The 18,924-nt window shown below is 42.5% G+C and overlaps 1 protein-coding gene across 1 annotated transcript in view; it reads left to right on the forward strand.

Moving 5' to 3' along the window:
- BDH2 (3-hydroxybutyrate dehydrogenase 2) overlaps window positions 1–18,924 on the forward strand; it is a 189,014-nt gene that overhangs the window by 89,451 nt on the left and 80,639 nt on the right. Inside the window, exon 4 of the mRNA XM_069241530.1 lies at window positions 1,960–2,056. Coding sequence (XP_069097631.1) covers window positions 1,960–2,056 — 97 coding nt within the window. The remainder of the gene's footprint in view (window positions 1–1,959; window positions 2,057–18,924) is intronic.

Here is an 18,924-nt window from a genome sequence, read left to right on the forward strand (position 1 = left end):
AGTGCATGGTGGGGGCACAAGTTATAGATCGTGCCGCTAACTAGGACTGGTAAATTCCTGTGTTTTTTTGAGTTTGAAACATTAATGTTGACATGAAAAAATTCACCCAACTATAACGTAATTTTAACCTTTGTTTTTTTCAGTGAATTTCTGATGTTATCTAGACTGGTTGCTCTTCCACGATTCGAACTGTTTATCAAGAGGTGAAAGCAGTGGCATCGTGAACTGCCGCTTTAGCAGCTTAAGCATGGGTGATGTTGACAGTAGAAACACTGTTAATTTATGAGCCTGTTCTGTCTGTAGCTCTGCAGACAAAAGCTCTTAAAATACTAAGTCAGGGAAACCTGTAACTGACATGCAGGAAGCAAAATCAACCACAGCTAAAGAAGGCCAACTGGCGAAATGAAGAGAAAGGTAGAGGCCACGGAAATAGAGAGGGGGAAAGGGCAGGAAGAAAAAGAGAAACAAAAGCATACAAAAAGAAGGAAGAAACTGTTACAAGAATGAAGGGCCAAATGAATGAAAGGATGGGTGGAAGGATTAACTAATGGAATTGGAAAAAACATTTGCCTGGGTGGGCGAAAGAAAGGATGGAAGGACTGATGAAAGGTGGGATGAATGGCTGGATGGATGGAAAGTTGGATTGAAGGGTGAATGGATGGGTGGATCGATAAAGGAAGGAGGAAATGATAGATGGAGGAAAAAGAGTGTATCGATGAGTAAAAGGATGGATGAATTATATTAAGTGTGAGTGGAAGGGGTGGGTATAGACTGTAATGATGAAAGAGTGGATGATAGAATTGTAAAGGAAGGATTGATGAAAGTGTGAAAAAATGAATGGAAGGCTTGAAGGCTGGAGAGATAGATGTACAAAGTAGGAATGAAGGGACCTCTTGCAGGGTGGGTCAGTCTTATTTGCTTCGCTCTCCCGATGACATTTAAGTTATAGATCAAAGTGGGGGGTATTTTAATTTTCTGGCTCCTCCCTGGCGTGAAAGTCTAAAGAGGTGGCATATTTTATAAGATCTGAAAGTGCTGGCTACCCATATACATATTACTGGTATATTTTTATCTTTCTTGGTGCCTGTTGTTTCTTTGTGTGGGTTTATAAAGGAGTGATTGTTGACTGACAGTTGATGCAGTGATGTCATCTCATACTCAGCCACGCATTAATCCGAAACGTTCACCTTTGGAGCTGATGTTTGTATACTTTATAATTCCTACTATTTCTCTGTGTGTCCTTGGAGCCTGTAATGAAAACTCTTATTTTATAACCAGAAGACCAATCAGTCGTTGATCATGGGACAATGTTTGCCCTACATACACATGTAGTTAAATTTCATGTCACTGACCGTTAAACAACATGCCATTTCATTACTAGCCAGGCAAAGCTTATATGTATTCTCAGAAAACCCTCTTATAATGGATTTATTTTACCAATAGCAGTATTTCAGTCAAACCTTCTTAATAATCCGTACTGATTTGTCATCACAATGTGGGTAAGGAAAAGTAACACAGTGCCTTTGGTGGACAAGAGGGGAAGGCATTTGTAAGTTGGGCCAAATCAATTTTTTCCGAATTAGCACTGATTAAAACTACACCTTCATAATAGAAACTAAATTTAAAGGTCATGGTTTTTCCTCAAGTAGCAGTGGTTTTGTATGTAGGGGGGTCCTTGTTCTGGTTGCCATGAAGCTACCATAAAACTTCTGGGTCCTCACTGTTACACCTATGAGTAGTTCAGCTCTCAGACTCTCCAGGGTATGCTGGGATTAGTGAATGAATCTCGCAGCGATCCCTTTTAAATGTGTCCATGTCCCAGAAGACAGCATCATGATGCTAATGAGTTAGTAATCTGCTAAATAGTGTCCGTTCTTGAGAGAAGCTCACTTGCTATTGGATTTTGTTTGCAGATATTACTGTTCCTGTAACCACACTGTCTTTCTCTGCATTTTGTAGGCATCCAGACACGGGTACTTGATGTTACCAAGAAAGAACAAATCGAACAATTGGCTAAAGAAATAGAGAAAGTTGATGTCCTTGTGAATATTGCTGGGTAATGTGATATTAAATTGAATTGTCCTTCTCTTTTTTGTGAAAAACATTATGGTGTGGGTCAGTGTTTCTAGAAATACTGTTTGTGCCTCGTTGAATAGCCCACTAAGCTACTCTCATTAGCTTGGTTTAATACTATTCTATGTAATTTCTTACCTTTTATGATCTACCAGAAACCGGCTAAAGGTAGCTAGAGAACATCTGCTCACTGTGTAGAACAACCACCCCTGTGTTTCTTGTAATGAGAGCCCTGTTTACTGAGCTTGCAGACATTGTACCTATTAAACACATATCTAGTTCAGATTGTCAAAATTGTAACCTTTGCAGAGTTGGCGAGTTCTTGATCTACTCACAGGCACACACTTTATATTATATGACCTCGTGTTCACACTTAAAGACTTTTCATAAGTTCCTTGAAGCCTTCTTTGTACACATGTACCACTTCTTCCCCTCAGTGGCATTGAAGATTTCTAGTCTGTTTATCTTACCAGTTCTAAGTAGCCTTGAGCTGATGGTCTTCTATGATCCCCCATAAACTATTAGCTGAAAATTCGTTTTTTGGGATACATTACTGTGCTGTCCCTCTCTGTGATGGTTGGGAGACTTTGGGGTGGGTGAATCTTGGCTTTCCTTATCTCTGATTCATTGTTCAAACTATAATGCAGTCCTGCACTTAGGCCCTCATCCCTAGTGGGCCGGGGCTTGGTGTGATATTTATCACACTCAATGAAATCTCCTCCACAGGGGATGGCATTGATGCATAAATAGAACCCATTTCAAAATTTGTGGGAAATAACATGCACATGTTGGTGCTTCCTGCAAGAAAATCAGCAAGTTATTGTAATTACTGGTCATTTTCCTGTAAAAGTACACACTGTCAGACTTCTCTTTTTATCTTGTCAACTTCAACTCCTGCTGTCTGTTCTTCTGGGTAAGACACTGGCAGATTCCCAGCTTAAAGTACACAAAAGCTATTAGGGATCATATTCAATTCTTAGCCTGTGGCAGAAGTTGATAGTTTGTAGAATATCGCCGTCCTGTCTGTAGCTCGAACAAATGCACACTCTATTCTGACACACAAACAGATATTTGATCATCATTTACATAGTGTATTACTTTTGCACACTTGCCATGACTTGAAAGAACATTGTTCCTTAGTAGAGGTCAAACTATGGTATCTACCTACGGTTAAATGGTGTGGTGTAGTTAGACATGCAGTCCTCTCACTTGACCTTCCTTGTTTGGTATGCTTATCGTACACATTATTGGATAATGCTGGACTTGGTTGCATCTCCAAAATGCAAGAAAATCTGTAGAGTGGGGAACTAAAGTTTAAGAAGGTAGGAAATACTTGAGTCTGTTTATCTTTAGTGCTTCTTGTAGTGTCAATTGGAAGGCTGTAACAATTACCTTGTTTTTGTATGAGCTTTAAAAACCTAGGCTAGGGGAGGAGGAATATCCAGTGACTTGTGTGTTCTGCTTCTGCAGCCTGAGCCCCTGGAGAACCTTTTTCATAAACTGAATCTTTTTGTCTTCATTGCATAAAGGTTTTTTTGTGCTCAAGGAAGGGTGTTTGGGCTCCTTATCTTAAATTGCTTTTTTATTAAACTGCTGTACTACTTTTAACCTGCATCGGATGTCAGCTCACTCCAGGACACCCGCAACACAACTTTGAAAAACTATGTAGATGTCAGTGCTGTACTGAAAACCTTAATTTACAATCCAAAACCTTCTGCTCCATGGTACATCCAAACAGTTGTCAAAATCAAGCACCTCAGGCACAGAAAAGAAATGGAGATGGCTAGTCTTTCAGGGTGCCTCACCCAACTCAAAGCAAGCCTCTGTGTACTTGGATCCCTCATCACCCCAACTAAAAAGAAACCTTTTACAAGACCACTATTTGCAAAGTGACTAACAGACACAAAGTACTGTTTAAGGCCATCAAGCACTGCATCATTCTACTGTGAGATTCTTGTCCTTCACTTAACACATGCAACGCCATCAATCACTTCTCCGAGAATATTAACGAAACCAAATGCCACATCTAGATCAATACACAGACAACTATATTATCACCTATCCTCATTACAGTGGCCTGCGTCTAATATTATATTTGAAGCTGAATTCTTCAACATCCTGTTCTCTCTCAAGGCCACTTCCTCTGAAGATGACATTTACTAGGACTATTAACAAAACTCGTAGGAGGAAAGGCCCTCACCCTGGTCATTATCGTTAACAGCAAAGTATTATTTCCAAACGCCCTCGAATCACAACAGATCTTCCGTTTGCTGAAGAAAACTATCCTTGTCCAGATGATCACACCAACCTATCACCCATTTATTCATAGGAAACAATCTTGGTAAAAACAGTTTTCACCCAGTTTCAATAGCAAATCAGCAACAATATTTTTCTATATCACCCAACCAGCTTCAAGCCAAATGGCTGTGCAGAGGCATTAACTCTTAAAGTGGTTGATAATTCATGCATCATCAATGACATAAATGACCCCTTGTTCCTAATCTTGCTTGACCTCTCTATATAGAAGCACTGCTCCACAACCTCGAAACATACATGGGCATCTTAGATACAGGTCTACAGGTGTTCACCTCCTTATTTGTCCAGCTGCCAACTACTCATACAGATAGGATCTTCAGGAAACACCCCATCTCCTATGGAGTGCTGCCTGTCCACATCCTCTCCCCATTATCTTCAACATACACATGAAATCCCTGGAATCAATACACAATGAATACATCAAGATTAATCACTGCACAACCATTGACATTCAATAGCTCATATTCTTGCTCATGCTTATCCAGAATTAGATGTCGGGTACCTACTTAAAGCTCAACTGGAACAATACTGAATTCCTGTGGGTTGCCAGAAGTTCCAGAGAACCACTGATTTAAGTCTGGCTATCTTACTGGAACAGTGGTGGCTTATGATCCTAGAAGACTGACACTGTGAACTCCCTTAAATTCCCCCTCGACACAGACCTTGTAGTCAAAGAGCACAATGCCAGAAAGAGCAAGATTGCATGGCACCTCCAGAAAAAAATTTGAAACCCTATCTTCCAGAAGCCGACTTCAGAATGACAAGGCAAGCTTGGTCCACTCCCACCTGGATGAAGGCGACGTTCTGCTCTACGATCTCCAAGAAACCACTTTGATGTCCTTGAAATTCATCCTACACATAGCAGCATGTCTTGTTAAAGGTTTAATGATGTTTGTCTTCATCATCCCAACTATATTGAGTGTCCCTCCTGGACTTAAAAGCTTCAGGACTAACTGCATCAAATGCATGTTTTTCACCATCAGTGCCTCGACACGCACAGCTGTGAAACTAACATCCTGGAGCAGACAGTGCCACATCAGAAACAAGGATATTGCCATCTGGAAATGAGATGCTAGAAGAAAAAACAGAGAAAACAGGCCTTCTTCATCCTAACAATGAAAATCTAGAACAAGCTCCTCATTAACATTAGTTTGCTCCTACTCTTCTACAATTTTAGAAGAAACTGAATATACATCTCCTTAAAGAACACTACCCATTCACACACTAAATTGTACCTATTTTCCACCTCCATATTAATGATTGCATTGTAACCTAGGATTTGCCCTTGTTCAGCGCTCTGTCGTTTATTAGCTAGGTTTGTCTCATATGAATATCACTGTATGCTTAAATATATTTTATAAGGATGTATGCTTGAGGGTTAAAAGCTCACATGATGTTAGAGCCGTGTCTCCTTTGTTCTATACTGTGCAGTATTAGGATTTACTCTAACCTTCTATTTGTTTCTGCTGCAATTATCCAAGTCTTAATTCTGATTACTATTTGTAGCCGTTTGTGTTTAGCCTGCTTACTTGTGTTGTACTGTCGAGCATTACAATAGGTAGACTTTGTGCTGCGCAACGTAAGATGCATCTTAAATAGAAAAATGTGTATGTCTGGAATGTTTTTAATTTCATAATCCTGTTGTTGCCTTTTATTTCTACCAATGACAGCATAAATATTCCTGTAATGTCGTTTGAGAGCCATGCAAATGAGAGGCATGGCCTTTGTCTCCTAAAAACTTGAGTTAATTAAAAAGGATAGCTAATGGTCACAGTGGTATTGTTGAGAATAGTTGATGGTAGCAATCAAGTAAATTCAGTTTGTCATAAACTCATTCCATTCTATTGGTGATGTCCTAATCTAAAACTTGACTGGACCTCTTCTAAGGCTGTTCCTTTGTGAACAGAGGCTCTCCTTATCCCATTCCAAAAACAGGAGTGGTAGGGTTTTGGTCCAGTGTACAGTCCCCCAATATATACGTATCAAATGAAGGTACACAGTACAAAAAGGATTAAAATTGACAGGGGTCGGTGTGTCGTCAGAGGTAATTACCACTGGCGACACTCAGACTCCTGTTTTTAACCTTGACATAGCCTCTGCAGATTAATAAACATATAGGGTTGTGTGGTCTGTAATCAATATTAATCGTTTTTCCAGTTCCTCATTTTTCTTTCACCCACAGTGCTAATATACGCTTGCACTCGACTTCATGGCAGTGTTCAGAAGATCTCCGGCAAAGAGCCCCCTTGTGGGGCCTGTCAGATTTTGCAGCGCTGGTCCAAGGATGAAACATGACACCCAATTGGGTATGTGAGGGCCTTTGCCTCTATTGATAGAAGTGCCTAGCTTGACCTGAAGTGTACCTAGAGATCCTTATTGGGACTCTGCCTTCAGAACTGTGTACCTTTATTTGGTACGATCTCCTTATCCAAACCACTATTCTGGAAACACCAGCACCAACGACTGATTCCGTGCGCACAACAATATATAATTCTGATGTTGATTAGAAGTAGTTCAGACCTTTCAAAATGCCCTTATAGCCTGCAACTCCTCTGTGTACTCGTGGGTGATGTTCAGGTTGCAACAAATGGACCTAGTTTTTAATTCACTGCTGCAAGTATAATTATTAACAAAAGTTGGCCTTGCACATGCTTCACCGCAACCAGCACCGTTTCAGTTCTGTACAGGGGTCTTAAGGGTAGCTGTTATTGAGCACCATGTTAATGATCGTTTTCAGGGTTTACAATACATTACTACAGTGTTTATTAGATTCTGCGATCTGCACATAATTATTCAAATAATGCTGATTATTTCAAAGATGTGTGTCTGTAACAGCAGCAGTCCGCCTCTCAGAGAGAGAGTTGTGTGGATGGGGACCCTGCATTGGCTGACTCATTGTAACAGGAGTGAACTTAACAACAGACGTAAACAACCCGCAGTCAGCATCACGTGGATCCGGCGCCTGTTGTTTTCCTGGCACCGTTGCAGATCATTGGTTTTAGCAGTATCTGCAAGAAGTGCATTTCTCAGAAAATGCTTTCTTGTTAACCTGGTTTGCAGTTAGGATTGTATTAGCATATTTGCAATCAGCTGAAGGTGGTTTAGGAGTAAAGTAACCCATCTGACGCATTTGGTTATTTTAAAAACAGCTTTTCTTCTACTATGTTGCCTTTTTAAAGGATACCGATAACAGCATAAAACTCAAAAAACAAACTCAAATTTTGTGCAACGTTTTTCTTTGGCTTTAATGTTGCAAACATTTGACATTTGGGCCCCACTGGCATCATGTCTAGACTGAGGCATCATTTAGTCCTTTGTGGTTTTGTGAAGTGTTCAGTCTAAGATCAGTGTGTTAAACAGACCGCGATTTACCGCTACTGAGTGTCATCACTTCTGCATTCTCCCCCCCCCCCCCTCCACCCCTCCCCCCCTTCCAGATCTTCCACGTGGCCATTGAGAGCGCCGGTGTGCTGAGGTGCAACTGCAAGGCTCATGCTAGGCATGTGCAACATTGCAGGACAGATGCTGATCCACTGCTGACGTGGTAGCCAGTGAAGGAAATATGTGTGCCACTGGGAGCGAGAGTTAGAATGTCTGTGTGCAATCAAAGAGTAGCAGAACTGAATCCTGGTGTACGCAGCGAGAAATAGTTACTTGTATGTTTATAGTGCTACGAAGTCCCCGCCTATGGTAGAGAAAGCACAGTGAATATGAAAGTTATAGTTTTAAAATTGCATTACAATTAGTATGTGTCACTCGAACAGTCACACATTTGGCAGTACAGTGTCACTCATAAGTACACTGATACCATGCAAATGTCACACATAAGCAATCTGAAAACTTGACACCTATGTAATGGGTTTGTTGTGGCTTATCTAGTACAGTGGCTTAAGATGTCAATAGTACAGCATCCATGAAATTCCATTCTCCATGTTCTGTTTGTATCAGTATCACAGTCTTAACGATTTAGCTGTTAATAAGCCACCTGACATAATCTTCCTGATGGGTGCCCTTGTTTATTATGCATAAAGAACATCATCCAGGGTTAGAAAGTGGAGCTGGTCTGAATAGGCAATGTCCGACAACACTTCATTGACTACTACCTCAACCACATGTACTGCAAAAGTGTTGAGTGGGCTCAAACTGTTAAAAAAAAAAAAAGAAAGATAGATGGTTGTAAATGGGTAAGAGCTTTTGGGAGGAGAGCAAGTCGATTTCTATCTGTTTAGAAAAAAAAAACATTTAAGTTCCCACCCACCCTACGGATCCCCAGGCTTCCAAAGAGGACTCATTATAAGTCACCTCAAATGATAGTAAAACATTTTAACTCTATTTCGCAACAATTTAGGGTACCATATTTTCACTCGTAGGTAAAACTCAAGCATTGCCCAAGATTCGGTTTAAACCTGAGCCGCCCTACGATCTAGGTGGGCAACGCTTGGTTATTTACGGGTGGGGGACTTCTGCCGTAATAATCGTTTGGTCTCTTGGCCAGACCTTATTCAAGGAAATAATGCCGTACCTTCTATTCTGTATTTTAGTTTTATTCAGTTACAACACATGTGCGAAGGTTGGCCGGTGGAAGTTTCAGAAGCAGCTCAAAAAATATCTTGAACTTTATTTATCTCTTGTTTATCAGGTATAGGAAATTGGTACAGAATCCTAGCTATAGATCTAGGAGAGAACAATGTTTGGGATCATCTGAATAAAAGAACGAGTATTACTGGCAGGGTACTAACGAGAGCACAGTGGAGGTCCTATAACCAGAGCACAGGGAAAGCCATTTGCGCTGGGATCTTTAAACCCATGGCTTTTTACAGCAAAGGGATGTTATATTATACACCAGAAAAAAATAAGCAGATGTTCGAAGGTGCTAACTGTAGTTGTTTTGGGTGCAGGTCTGAATCAGGTGACTGGCTCCATATGGTCTTCTTATTCCCTGAACTGTACACGTTTTGGGTCAACGTCTTCAGTGTGATAGGGGCCTTGTCACGACGGGTAATTGTCCCCGATTTGTTGGGGGCTCTTTTTGGCATTCTATTCACAGCAGATAAGCTCCCAACTGCACTTATTCAGCACTGCTTTATAGCCACTTTGATAGCTAAGTCTTTAATTCTAGGTAATTGAAAATCAAGGATGATACCTACTATGGCTCAATGGCATTTAAAAATGGTTAGGGTTATGGGACATGAAAATCTGTATGCAAAGAGGGTTGGAGCCTGTAAACGATTGAATAAAATCTGGTCAAATTGGAAGGACGGGCAGAGTTAATGTTCAAGGATAGTTGTGTATGCCATTCGCTAATAATTTTAAAAGATATATGCTCTGTTGATGATCTCTTAGGTGATACCACATGGACTGAGATTTGATTTACTTATGTTATGAACTGTGATGTAAGGATACAATAATATGTCTGCTGCCTTATGATAAATAAAGCTTTTTTTAACCAAAAAAAAGTTCACCACACCCAACAAAAAATGTAAACTTAAAATTGGAGTAAAATGTCGCTTGCCCTGGATTCCCTCACATAGGCACCCTCTTCCTTTCTAAGGCAACTTACCTCTCTCTGTGGGTCTGTTTGGTACTTAACTCTAGAGTATCAGGCTCACCCGTTTTATAGCGCCCCTTTGTACTGCTGGACCTCACAGCATTTCTCACTTAAGAACGTCGATAGTGCCCGTATCCTGGTAATGGGGCCAGAAAATCCTAACTATATAACTTAACTCAGTAAGGAAACCACAGATAGACAGCTAGCTGTGTGCTATAAACTGAAAGGTTTACTTACGCAGTTCCCCGTCCAGCCGGCGAAATATAACCATGCACAGCCAGGACCCTTGGAAATGCTGGGTACATTCACTTTGGAAAAAATAATTCCTCATGTTGCACTTCTCACTCTCAAGCCCCGACTGCTCACGTGCATATGTTATGGTCTCATTCCTGCTCTCCCCTGGCAGTGTCATTGCCTCCCTCCCTGGCTGTATACACCCAAAAGGGTCTTACACTTACACCTACTCTTAAAATGTAGCCCCCACAACTTCAACATGTGTGGCGTTGTGAGTTAATGTCCACCGTGCCTCAAAATGTCTGCAATGCCTCAAATTCCTGCTCAAATTTCAACCCTTTCTACAATAGCTGAGGTAACAGTTTAATAGGCTGTGTTTCACATCTATTTTAGTGACCTCCCTCCTCCCCGTACCCTATGAGGTGGCTCACTATGTGCCACCTGCTTACTGCCCATTGAAAGATCCAGCTCTAGCAAATCCTGTATTTGTGTCTGCAGGGAAAGTGTTAGCTAGTACTTAGAGGAAGCCTAGAGACTGCCTGCCAAGCCCTTAAGTCGCCTTTTCTCCAGAGCTTTCTCCAAGCAGAGGCCGCGGCCCAGTCAATTTTTCAATGCAAGGGGTGAAAACTGTCCCCTCCACCCATGGCAAGGTTAGCTGGGCTGAGGTCACAAAGGGCCTCCATGCGGACACTGACCATGCGCACGTGCTTGTAAGAGGCTCGGCACCAGCTGACTACTGGAGAATTCACTCCCTCATACATTATTGCACTTATAACGGAAGCCAATCGGACAACAGTAGCTGCTAACAAACATTCCCAGATAAGTTACATTACTTCTGCTTCCATTGTCATCTTCCATCGCTGAAGGGGGTCTTTTATCAGCTCACTTATGCACTTTAGGGAATGCTATCCTACATTCAGAAAATTAACAAATAAAATAAAATGTTGCAAAGTGTTATTTCACTAAACATCAAACCAAAAATAGTTTGTATTGTTTTAAATATTTTTCTGGCCTGCATGTCAAGGTGACGTTCAAACTGCAAACAGTTATTTTGTTTGTAGAAAGTTATACATTGACTGTGGTAGAAGCAAAGGGAAGTGGGCCATTTCAGTAAATAAAAAACTATGCGAAGCCCAACCAATTGGATGAACTTAAACGCCTCTGAAAAATTAAAATTTCAAAACTTAAGCCAAATATAAAGGCTTTCCGAAAATGCACTAAGGCTTACTGAAACAATACGTTCGATGGCATCTGTCGCTGTAGATACACATGGTCTGCATAGCTCGCCATCTGGTGTTGGGTCGGAGTGTTACAAGTTGTTTTTCTTCGAAGAAGTGTTTTCGAGTCACTGGACCGAGTGACTCCTCCTTCTGTGCTCATTGCGCATGGGCGTCGACTCCATCTTCGATTGTTTTCTTTCCGCCATCGGGTTCGGACGTGTTCCTGTCGCTCCGAGTTTCGGAACGGAAAGATAGCTGAAAACAGAAGATTTTCGACGGTATCGTTGCGATCCGGTTCGAGATAAACACATACGACGACGCATTGAACATCGAAGCGCTTCGGTGCCCTTCGGGGTAGATTTCGGCACACCGTCGGGGCCTAGTCGGCCCGACCGCGTGGAGAACAACGCCGATGGAACGGACCCCGTTTCGATTCTGCCCTGAATGCCACAACAAATATCCCTATACGGACCAACACTCGGTCTGTAACCTGTGCCTGTCACCCGAGCACAGCGAAGAATCCTGTGAGGCCTGTCGGGCGTTCCGGTCCCGAAAAACTCTGCGCGACCGTCGAGCGAGAAGACTGCAGATGGCGTCCACGCCAAAGGAGCATCGACAGTTCGAGACAGAAGAGGAACAGGAGGAATCCTTTTCCATCCAGGATTCAGACTCCGACGAACTCGACAATACAAAAACTGTGAGTAAGACGTCGAGATCAGAAATTAAAAAAGGCAAAAAGGCCCAGGGGACGCCACTGCCAACCGGCCATGGCTCAACCCAAATTCACGGTGACCAACAATCGGCACCGAAAAAGGCCCATTCAGTGTCGAGATCGTCCGACTCCGGTCGAGACACCGGCACGCAGCCTCCTCGGGACCGAGAGAGTGCTAAAGAGAAGCATCGACACCGAGAGTTCGGTGTCGACACGGATCGACGCCGAGACAGTGGCGCCGAAGACCATAGAGGCCAAGATTTTTCGGCACAAAAGAAGAGGAAGGTTACCTCGGAGACGAAAAAACAAACAACAGGGTTTTCGGAGCCGAAAAAAGCACCAACAGACCCAGTTTCAGGCTCCTATACTGAAGAACATTCTATGTCTTCACAAATGAAAAGACACAGATTCGAACAAGAACTGCAATCCACTGAAGTGGATCACACGCAAAAGCGTATCTTTATTCAGCAGGGGACAGGGAAGATCAGTACCCTTCCACCTGTCAAAAGGAAGAGAACACTTCAGTTTGTTGCACGAGAGGCTCCTCAGCAACAAACAGCAAAGACGGTAACACCTCCTCCCTCGCCTCCACCTGTAACTCCGGCTTCGCCAACTTACACCCCGTCACATTCGCCAGCTCACACCGCCATGAGCCACGACGACCAAGATCAAGACGCGTGGGACTTGTACGATGCACCAGTGTCTGATAACAGCCCAGACACATACCCAACTAGGCCATCACCACCTGAGGACAGCACAGCCTATTCACAAGTGGTGGCTAGAGCAGCTCAGTTCCATAATGTGGAACTACACTCTGAACAAGTAGAGGATGACTTTTTATTTAACACCCTCTCCTCCACCCACAGCTCCTACCAAAGCCTGCCTATGCTCCCAGGCATGCTACGCCATGCAAAGGAGATCTTCAAGGAGCCAGTTAAAAGTAGGGCAGTAACGCCTAGAGTGGACAAAAAGTATAAGGCGCCTCCTACGGACCCTGTATTCATCACCTCTCAGCTGCCACCAGATTCTGTGGTGGTAGGGGCTGCCAGAAAACGGGCAAATTCACACACTTCTGGGGATGCACCTCCCCCAGATAAAGAAAGCAGAAAGTTCGATGCAGCCGGGAAGAGGGTCGCTGTCCAGGCAGCAAACCAGTGGCGCATCGCAAACTCACAAGCGCTGCTAGCGCGATACGACAGAGCCCACTGGGATGAGATGCAGCATCTCATTGAACATCTCCCAAAAGAACTACAAAAAAGAGCAAAACAGGTTGTTGAGGAGGGTCAAAACATTTCCAACAATCAAATACGCTCCTCTATGGATGCAGCAGACACAGCCGCAAGGACCATTAATACGTCGGTTACCATCCGTAGGCACGCATGGCTCAGAACGTCTGGATTCAAGCCAGAAATTCAGCAGGCAGTACTTAACATGCCAGTAAACGAAAAACTTCTGTTCGGTCCGGAGGTCGACACAGCCATAGAAAAGCTCAAAAAGGACACTGACACTGCCAAGGCCATGGGCGCACTCTACTCCCCGCAGAGCAGAGGATCTTATACCACCTTCCGCAAAACACCTTTTAGAGGAGGGTTTCGGGGTCAGGCCACACAAGCCAGTACCTCACAGTCCGCACCGTCCACCTACCAGGGACAGTACAGGGGAGGCTTTCGGGGCCAGTATAGAGGAGGGCAATTCCCTAGGAATAGAGGAAGATTTCAAAGCCCCAAAACCACTACCAACAAGCAGTGACTCACACGTCACTCACCCCCCCCACACAACACCAGTGGGGGGAAGGATAGGTCAATATTACGAAGCATGGGAGGAAATAACTACAGACACATGGGTCCTAGCAATTATCCAACATGGTTATTGCATAGAATTCCTGCAATTCCCTCCAGACATACCACCAAAATCACAAAATTTATCAAAACACCATTCACAGCTTCTAGAGATAGAAGTTCAAGCACTACTGCAAAAAAATGCAATAGAATTAGTACCAAGCACACAAATAAACACAGTAGTTTATTCACTGTACTTCTTGATACCAAAAAAGGACAAAACACTGAGACCAATTCTAGACCTCAGAGTAGTAAACACATTCATCAAATCAGACCACTTTCACATGGTCACACTACAAGAAGTGTTACCATTGCTCAAAAAACACAACTACATGACAACCCTAGACCTCAAAGACGCATATTTCCATATACCAATACATCAATCACACAGAAAATATCTAAGGTTTGTATTCAAAGGAATACATTACCAATTCAAAGTATTGCCTTTCGGTTTAACAACCGCTCCAAGGGTATTCACAAAATGCCTAGCAGTAGTCGCTGCACACATCAGAAGGCAGCAAATACATGTATTCCCGTATCTAGACGACTGGTTAATCAAAACCAGTTCGCTCACACAATGCTCAAACCACACAAATCAAGTCATACAAACCCTCTACAAACTAGGGTTCACCGTCAACTTTGCAAAATCCAACATTCAGCCAAGCAAAGTACAGCAATATCTAGGAGCCATAATAGACACGACAAAAGGAGTAGCAACGCCAACTCCACAAAGAATTCACAATTTCAACAGAGTCATTCAACACATGTCTCCAAATCAAACAATACAAGCAAGAACAATACTACAGCTCCTAGGCATGATGTCCTCATGCATAGCCATTGTCCCAAACGCAAGACTGCACATGAGGCCCTTACAACAGTGCCTAGCCTCACAGTGGTCTCAAGCACAGGGTCACCTTCTAGATCTGGTGTTAATAGACCGCCAAACTTACCTCTCGCTTCTATGGTGGAACAGTATAAATTTAAACAAAGGGCGGCCTTTCCAAGACCCAGTGCCACAGTACGTAATAACAACAGATGCTTCCATGACAGGGTGGGGAGCACATCTCAATCAACACAACATAAGAGGACAATGGAACATACATCAAACAAAACTGCATATAAATCATCTAGAATTATTAGCAGTTTTTCAAGCACTAAAAGCTTTCCAACCAATCATAACCCACAAATACATCCTTGTCAAAACAGACAACATGACAACGATGTATTATCTAAACAAACAAGGAGGAACACATTCAACACAGTTAAGCTTATTAGCTCAAAACATATGGAAGTGGGCAATCCACCATCAAATTCGCCTAATAGCACAGTTTATTCCAGGGATCCAGAATCAACTGGCAGACAATCTCTCTCGAGATCACCAGAAAGTCCACGAATGGGAAATCCACCCACAAATTCTGAACACCTACTTCACACTCTGGGGAACACCTCAAATAGACTTATTTGCAACAAAAGAGAACGCAAAATGCCAAAACTTCGCGTCCAGATACCCACACAAGCAATCCTAAGGCAATGCCCTATGGATGAACTGGTCAGGAATATTTGCTTACGCTTTTCCTCCTCTCCCTCTCCTCCCTTATCTAGTAAACAAATTGAGTCAAAACAAACTCAAACTCATTTTAATAGCACCAACGTGGGCAAGACAACCCTGGTACACAACACTGCTAGATCTATCTGTAGTACCCCACATCAAACTGCCCAACAAACCAGATCTGTTAACACAACACAACCAACAGATCAGACACCCAGATCCAGCATCGCTGAATCTAGCAATCTGGCTCCTGAAATCCTAGAATTCGGACACTTACAACTTAGCCAAGAGTGTATGGAAGTCATAAAGCAGGCCAGAAGGCCATCCACTAGACACTGCTACGAATGTAAGTGGAAAAGATTTGTTTGTTACTGCCATCATAATCAGATACAACCACTAGACGCAACTCCAAAACATATAGTAAATTACTTGCTCCATTTACAAAAAGCAAAGCTAGCCTTCTCTTCTATTAAAGTACACCTTGCAGCAATATCTGCATACCTGCAGACTACCTATTCAACTTCCTTGTATAGGATACCAGTCATCAAAGCATTCATAGAAGGTCTTAAAAGAATTATACCACCAAGAACACCACCTGTTCCTTCATGGAACCTAAACGTGGTCCTAACAAGACTCATGGGCCCACCTTTCGAACCCATGCACTCTTGCGGAATACAATTCCTAACCTGGAAAGTTGCCTTTCTCATCACCATTACATCTCTGAGAAGAGTAAGTGAAATTCAAGCGTTCACAACACAGGAACCTTTTATACAAATACATAAAAATAAGGTCGTCCTACGACCTAATCCAAAATTTTTACCAAAAGTTATTTCACCGTTCCATCTAAATCAAACGGTAGAACTACCAGTTTTTTTCCCACAGCCAGATTCTGTGGCTGAAAGAGCACTACATACATTAATGTCAAAAGAGCATTAATGTACTACATTGACAGAACAAAGAACATCAGAAAGACTAAACAGCTATTTATTGCATTCCAAAAACCTCATGCAGGTAACCCAATATCAAAACAAGGTATAGCCAGATGGATTGTTAAATGCATCCAAATCTGCTACCTTAAAGCAAAAAGACAACTGCCCATTAGTCCCAGGGCACATTCAACAAGGAAAAAAGGAGCTTCAATGGCCTTTTTAGGAAACATCCCAATGCATGAAATATGTAAGGCAGCCACATGGTCTACGCCTCACACATTCACCAAACACTACTGTATAGATGTGCTATCCGCACAACAAGCTGCAGTAGGTCAAGCTGTATTAAGAACTCTATTTCAGACAACTTCTACTCCTACAGGCTAAACCACCGCTTATGGGGAAATAACTGCTTACTAGTCTATGCAGACCATGTGTATCTACAGCGACAGATGCCATCGAACTGAAAATGTCACTTACCCAGTGTACATCTGTTCGTGGCATCAGTCGCTGAGATTCACATGGGCCCACCCACCTCCCCGGAAGCCTGTAGCAGTTCACAAGTTACCTTCAATTTTGTACATTTGTATATATATTATTTAAACCTTTAATAGGTACATACTTACACATTTCATTGCGCGGGCACTATTACTATAGTACAACTCCTACCTCACCCTCTGCGGGGAAAACAATCGAAGATGGAGTCGACGCCCATGCGCAATGAGCACAGAAGGAGGAGTCACTCGGTCCAGTGACTCGAAAACACTTCTTCGAAGAAAAACAACTTGTAACACTCCGACCCAACACCAGATGGCGAGCTATGCAGACAATGTGAATCTCAGCGACTGATGCCACGAACAGATGTACACTGGGTAAGTGACATTTTCATTTCAAAAAGCTTTAGTTGCCAATTGTCTGACAGAACTCCATAATAGTCATTTACTCTTCTCACACCTTTTTTTGCCAAAGTTGTTCAAAACCGGAGTTTACCTTTGCTGAATAAAATGATTTGTGCATTCTTCATAGGTGAGCCACTCAGTGTCATACTTATGACTGCACTTTTGAAGGATGGGTATGTGTATATGCCGGATGCAATGATGTATGGAATCCTCCAGCTTGCAGAGATTTGGTAAAGTTCTTTCGCATTGAGTCCCTTGCTGTGAAGACATGCATCTCAGACTTGAGTGGTTATACGAGAGAACACAATTTTTGCATTCAAGATCATGACTTTTATTTATGAAAAAAAATGTTTTTTTTTATGTAGGGCCTTTAGAAATTCTAGATACGTAGCTCCTAACTGGATGAGCTGTAAAATGTTGGCTTGTCTCATCTTTTGATAAAAAGTATAGATTTGACTGCTGTGGAAGATCAGCTAAACATGCCTACTGTGACTTTGTTACATGGGAGAGACACTAGACATGGGTAATGGATCACACATTTTTTGAAGAGCATTGAAAGATTGTGACAGACTACAGGTCGCTAGGACTCCTCCCCATCAACACATCACCAGTCTGCAATATTACTGCTGCTCATGGGTCCTACCATGTGCAGTACCAGTAACTAGTATTCTGCTCCACTGAGTACCTTGGTACCAGGAAAGATGTCTGCTCAACTAGAAGCACCTACACTTTGGTGTTCAGGTTGTGATAGGTGCATGTAACGTGACAGCCTGTATATATGTACTTGTTCATGGATTGTTATAAAAAGTTTTTTGTTCAACACAAGGGATGCTTCTCTACGGCAGCACTGTGTTCGTTTTGTCATTCAGCAGTAGTGGAGCAGAAGCTTAGACTTTCCCATGGTTATTCAGAAACGTTCTGCTGGCCCAATACTGCTTAGTAAAAACATAGGGCCTGATTACAGCTTTGGAGGAGTGCGTGTAAATCCGTCCCAAATGTGACGAATATACCACCCGCCGTATTACGAGTCCATTATATCCTATGGAACTCGTAATGCGTTGGGCAGGATATCCGTCACATTTGGGATGGATTAACACCCTCCTCCAAAGTTGTAATCGGGCCCATAGTCTTGCCCCATTAACCTCTCACCATTGTACCTTTTCCCCAGTCTGTGACTCCTACCACTAAAGGGATAGCCCAGAAATACACCATGTAGTCTCAGCTAGAGGTTTTCTCTATCTCATGGATTTATTGTTCTCATCTGTTTTCTTTATCAGTTCCTGAAGCTCTTGTTTAAAAAGTCAGGAACTGGAGAACTGCAGTTTCATGAGTTATTTCTGCCTTCCAAGGCCACGTCCACACATGGTTTCTGGAGCAACGGTGAATCCATATGCAGTAACCGAAGCTAGGAGACGTTTGCATGAGTTGTAAAAAAAAAAAACCTGGTATTGCTGCTTAAAAGGTTTGTGCAGTTTTTGTCTCGTTACCTACCTCTCTGGAGAGAATGAGCAGCGCACATGGCACCTATTTTCAAACTAATGTCAAGTTCATCGTGCAGAACGGATGTTTTATTTTTGAGGTCCAGTTTAGGATCTACTTGGTCGCTGAG

Source organism: Pleurodeles waltl, chromosome 1_2 (genome assembly GCF_031143425.1).
Source record: "Pleurodeles waltl isolate 20211129_DDA chromosome 1_2, aPleWal1.hap1.20221129, whole genome shotgun sequence".
Classification (NCBI taxonomy): domain Eukaryota; kingdom Metazoa; phylum Chordata; class Amphibia; order Caudata; family Salamandridae; genus Pleurodeles; species Pleurodeles waltl.